Source organism: Nicotiana tomentosiformis, chromosome 2 (assembly GCF_000390325.3).
Source record: "Nicotiana tomentosiformis chromosome 2, ASM39032v3, whole genome shotgun sequence".
In the NCBI taxonomy this organism is placed as follows: Eukaryota; Viridiplantae; Streptophyta; class Magnoliopsida; order Solanales; family Solanaceae; genus Nicotiana; species Nicotiana tomentosiformis.
The window spans coordinates 10,146,527-10,152,159 of NC_090813.1; the positions used below are offsets into that span (position 1 = coordinate 10,146,527).

Below are 5,633 nucleotides of genomic sequence, written 5' to 3' on the forward strand. Positions count from 1 at the left end.
CCAACTTAACTTTAAAAATTAGTCAAATTGAGCGAACGACAAGTAACAGTAAACACGGAGGAACTACAAAACAAGTCTCAAAACCTGTCACATATTGAGCCTAGATATGTTTAGTTTAATTGTTGACATTTTTAATAATCTAATTGTATGAATATTTTTTGATATTGTCATTAATTGAAACTTAAACTGAGTAAAATACAAATTACTAAAGACTCGATAACTAGTGTTTCTAATCTTGGATTACTATCTTCGGCCCCAATATTATCATCTTAACCAACTCAATTTAATATTATTGTCACCTCAATTTGCTTCAAAATACCTGATGTTTTAATTTTAAAGAAAAGGAAGCCATTTAGTGTTTTTTTTGGTTCAAATCTATCCCGACTGTTTTGATTAGTGAAGTAAAATGTTTAAAGAGAGAAAAGATAGTTACTTTTAATTAAGACTACTAAAATCCTTTTTTAAGTGCAAAAATATTTTAAAAAGACGTATAATATATATATAAACCGGATAGAGTACAATAAAATTAAATGCACTCCACATCATTTGTTGTTGCTTATCCACCATATCCCAAAGCAACAACCAAATCTTTACGAAATGTGTCCCTACCTAAAATGGTCATCCAACCCCACTTGCTTTACCTAAAAAAAGGGTATTCAAAGCCTTACCAAACTAACAATCAACAAAAACTTTCCCACGTATATAGAGAGGAAGAAAAAGAAATACCTTTACACAAATCATTATCCATAACCAATTAAGTCAACAAACTGCATGCCATAACTTTTATATTTTAAAGTTGCTTCTACGTTACCGTGAGTTTACGGAGCCGTGAAAATAACCTCTTACAAAAATACAGGGTAAGACTGAGTATAATAGACCCTTGTGGTCCGACCCTTCCCCGAACCCTGCGCATAACGGAAGCTTAGTACACCGGACTACCTTACTTGCTATCTTCCACTAGCACAGGTACTCGGTAACTTTGTCAACTAAGGCTTACATAGATGGGAAGCATGACATAAATTATAGAACAATGTCATCTGTGATAGCCATCTAACAAGCTGCCAAAAAACAGAATGTAACTAGCCTTTTCTATTCCATTCATATTTCAATGTTCTGTGCTTTATACAAAAGTTCTGACCAAAATGAAAATGCACTTATTCTGTGCAAATTTACAGTCAGGGTATTCCTATAAAAGCATATGGTTAATGTTTTCAATAGATGGTAATCCAAAACGGTCGATATTAGGTCCTTCCTAAAGATCAAAAAAATTTAGACCAAAAACGCCAAACCCTGTACTGTAGGTCCAAGAAAATGTATATCTAAGCATATTGTAACTCAGATAACATTAGCGTGCCTCTCCCGATTTGAGAGTGGCCACTAATATTGAGGTAAATTAGATGAGATCCTCTGTTTCCACAGCAAGTTGAGAAATTAGTAGACTGAGGAGTCATCAGTGTTTTTCTACAAAAATAACTTGCAAAGGTGGATGAAAACTGAGATCTTATTGAAGAAGTCTGTTGATAGAAAATTCAGCGACGTCCATTTGCCCAATGCCTATTATTGTTGCCCGGTCTCATATGAGGATTTTTAAGGCCAAGACCTTGGTTGGAGATACCCTGCTTGGGGATATCGTGCAACTCCATAACCTGTATTGTCCGCTGCCTCTTGGCTAAACGACAATTATAAAATACATTCAGGTCATAATTGGAGCTTACAGTCATGAGTCGATCAATTTCAATATTCTCAAAAAGAAACTAACCATTTTCAGCTTCTTGGTACCGTTCTTGAAGCTTTCTCTTTGTTGCCTCAAGTTTGACTTGAACTGCATCCTCATCTGAGTGTCTAAGTTTCTACGCAATTAAATTGTGCATAGTTAGAAAGAGACCAGAGGTTTAAACAAATCAAAAAGATAACTTCCTTTCTGATACTCACATTTAGTTGAGAAGGCACAGGCCTCTTTTGAACTGTGCCTTTATCGGATTTCTGCTGGAAGTTCATCTCGCTCATCTTGAGTTTCTGTTCCGAAACTGGTTTTATCGGTCTTCCAGGCCCTGAGTCACCTCCGGATGGCTTATTTGGTCTCATAACTGGTGTTTGTTTCTTGATTACAGCTTCTTGTTTCTTTTGTTGTTCACCCTTGCTCTCCTTGGGAGCAGCATCGAAGAAATCAGCCGACTGCTTCTTCCGAACTGGATTATTCTGGTTATCCAGTGACAACTTTCTGCCATTTCCACGGTTCTCGTTGAATTCCCCACTGTTTCGAGGATCTGAAATAAAATCCCCAATCAGAGAAATATACCTTTATTAGTGGGGAATTCAAATAAAGAACCGATATAGCAAAGCTATATTGAAAGAACATGGACACAAATTCTACTCACTTCCATCATCATCCATGCCGTCAAAGAACTTCATTGGTCACAAACAACAAAGAGAAAATCAGTCAGTGGCAACCTTCAAAGAAAAATAATTAATTTTCTTGAAGAGAAGAAGCTGTGCATACTTGTGACAACTCCATTGAAGTGGTCTGAGCAGCAAAGAAAGCTAAGTCATCCAACGGCGGGGAAGGAAGTCCTTCCTCCTCTTGATCAACTACAGATACTTTCATAGACTCTGGAGTGCTTTCGGTACCTTTAAGCAAGTAACAGTTAGTTTAAACTTCAGTTCAGATTGCAAAAGAAAACAAACATAGAGAACGGAATACTTAATTCTTTTTTCCTGAAAATTGAAAAAAAAAAAACAAGAGGAAGGCTTAAACAACAACCTGTAAAGGCTGCAGTAGCATTCACCCATTCATCTACCAAAACTTTCCAATCCCTGTGATATATTAAAAAGCGATCCGCTATAAGCTACAAACATGCCGAACTTAAAGCACTCTACAGAAACAGAAAAGGTTCCCAAACAGTAACTAAGCTAGTTGAACAGATCAACAAGAAGGTATATAAAACACAAAAACTTGAGCTCAAATTGCACGGCTAAGGAGCAAGGTTAGTCATATACTTCTGATAAATGCAAAGGGGCTACCGAAGTGAGTCAGAAATTTTGCGAAATGGATAAAGTGATGACTATCATTAGTTCATTACCATGCGTTGATAATTAAGCTATCTTACTCAATGTATATGGTCAAGATTACAACAATTAGAGAAAACCTATAAGCAACAAATAGTGGCAAGCATCAAAAAGTAATATTAGTTCAAAAGTATAATCGACAAAGCAAGCTGGCAGACACCGATATGAAATGTTAGTTCGACTAGAAGACAAAAGTTCAAACCTTAGCGAAAACAACAAAATTGAGTAACGCTAAAAGGATGCCATATCAGATTACAAGAATCATGCTGTGGATTCATATTGGTAATTTACATTTATTTCAGCAATAAAGCGAGAGTTTCTTACTCAATCAATGTCCGGGATAGATGCCGAATATCCTTTGAGCTGTGCTTTCTGAGAGCATTAACTGACTTTCCAATCTCTGTAGCCTGATATAGAAACAATTACATTACGCCCAAATAAAAAGTGAAATTTAAAGAAGTAAAACTGCAACTAAAACAAATGGCAGATAAAATTTTGGAAGTGGCAAAAGATCAAAACCTTCAGAGTCTCCACAGACAAAGCCATTAGTTGAAGCCTTCTTAAGCACTCATATACCTCTGCGGACTGTCAAAAACAAAAATCAATCAAAATCTCAAAACTAAGAATTCCCTCAACTAAGCAAGTGAAATTCCAAAAGTTGGAAATCAAAGATGAAGTTTAAAGTAGCTTCATACATTTTTTAAAGCTAAAGAAAGCAACAGCCTTGTACAACATCAAAAGATCAAAAGGAGGAAAAAAGGAAACTGAAAAGCAGAAACATTTCCTAACTGTATTATCAGATTTTCCAGTTACAAACCCTAGCACAGAAATTAGAATGGCCCTCAAATTCAACCACATAAAAAAGTGACCACTTTTATGTGAGACAACATCAGAAGTTTTAAGAATCTAACCACATTTAAGCTCAATTATCAAAGATTCCTCTTCCTTGTGTCTAATATCCCTTAAAAAAAAGAACTCCATAATCTACTTACAGAATCAAGGAACAACACCAACAACTCTGTAAAATCCCACTTGTCGGGTCTGGGTGGGTAGTGTGTAAGCATATCTTAGCATTATGTTTCCAATAGAAACTCGGCTCAAGAAAACAGAATCAAGGAACAGAAATGAAATTTCAACATGATCACAAGTTAAAAGAGATGAACCTCATGTTGATTGTTATCAATAATATCTTTGATCCTAAGAACCTCTCCAAGAGTCTGAGTCTCTTCTTCAATCACCTCAGTCAATGCCTCAGCTTCTCCATAACTATAATTGCTAACTTGATTCACATTCAATTCAATATGATGATCTATACTACTATTAGCTTTGCTCTCTTTACTACCACCAGCAGCCTCAAATCCTCCACCAAAATCACTCTTATTCTTATTCTTTCCCTCATCATCGTTAGCAAGTGGCACTGCTAATTCAACCTTATCACAACCAAAACACCTTGTGACTTTACATGTAAAAAGCATTTCAGCAATTTTATCTCTTCTCAATTTGAACTCTTTTGGACAATCTGTAGCTGCCACCATAACTGCATGCTCAATTATATCAAATATATCTGAATTTGCTGTCCTAAAATAATCCCTCCATTTATCAAGAGTCCCAAAACTCTTGGCCATAACTGAAAGTTTATAAAAATCAAATCTTTTTCAACACCCAGATCAAAATATCAAATCTTTATTAACACCCAGATAACAAAATTCAATCTTTATCCGAATTTGATGATACCCACAAACCAAAAATCGATTATTGATACAAATTCTGATCAGAAACAAGGCTTTATAAGCAATAAAACTCTGTTTTTTTTTTAATCAGTTTTGACCCAAAGGGTGTGAAATGAGCAGTTCTGGTAACTAACAAATAAAAATCAGTTACGTTTTACAGATTGATCAGAGGCTCAGTTCTGAATTTTCTGATGAAGATATAACAAATTGAGGGTAATCTGATGAAAAAATTGGGATAAATCTGAATATATGGTATTAAGGGAAATTTCACATGCTGAAACACTAAGCCAATAGGGAATAAAAAGTAGAGATTTTGATGAAGATTTTGGTGAGATAGAGGAATAGAAAATATTCAATGGATAAATCTAGAGAAAGTTATGCCGATTGGAAAGAAAATTTCATCGGGAAGAATATATGTTAAAGTATGAGAGATATTCTCTCTCTCCTATCTTATTTTCTCCTTGTTTATTTAATTATTTCTCTCTCTCAACTCTCAAGACTCAAAATGCAATACAAGGTGCTGCTTCAACGAAACTGGAAACAGAGGAAGGGGATGTATTGTTTTCTTTTGTTGGTTTTTTTTATTTTTTTATTTTTGGTTTTGGGGGGGGGGAGGAGAGGAGTTGAATTATGGGTTGGTGATAAGGCTACATGATAGGAGTTCATAGAAGGGTCAATTTTCATTCTTGGGCAAAACCCATAGGGATAACTATGGCATTTTTTTTATTTTAAAAGTCAAACTTTTCAATTTTAATAGTAGTAGTAAAGTTGGACATAATTTTTTTTTTTTTTTGACATAAAATTTACATAGTTAAAAATTACATCAAAAATATTGTA

General features: G+C 34.9%; 1 protein-coding gene across 1 annotated transcript; it reads right to left on the reverse strand.

The window, feature by feature from the left end:
• Positions 1-1,071: 1,071 nt before the first annotated feature.
• Positions 1,072-5,323, reverse strand: LOC104106611 (probable mediator of RNA polymerase II transcription subunit 26b). The gene is made up of 9 exons (XM_009615189.4): positions 4,230-5,323; positions 3,586-3,651; positions 3,391-3,473; positions 2,762-2,814; positions 2,501-2,628; positions 2,379-2,406; positions 1,933-2,267; positions 1,760-1,850; positions 1,072-1,669 (listed from the first exon to the last, which is right to left on the reverse strand). Exons 1-9 carry the CDS (start codon positions 4,689-4,691, stop codon positions 1,530-1,532), a joined length of 1,386 nt encoding a protein of 461 aa, XP_009613484.1. The 5' UTR covers positions 4,692-5,323; the 3' UTR covers positions 1,072-1,529.
• Positions 5,324-5,633: the final 310 nt, after the last annotated feature.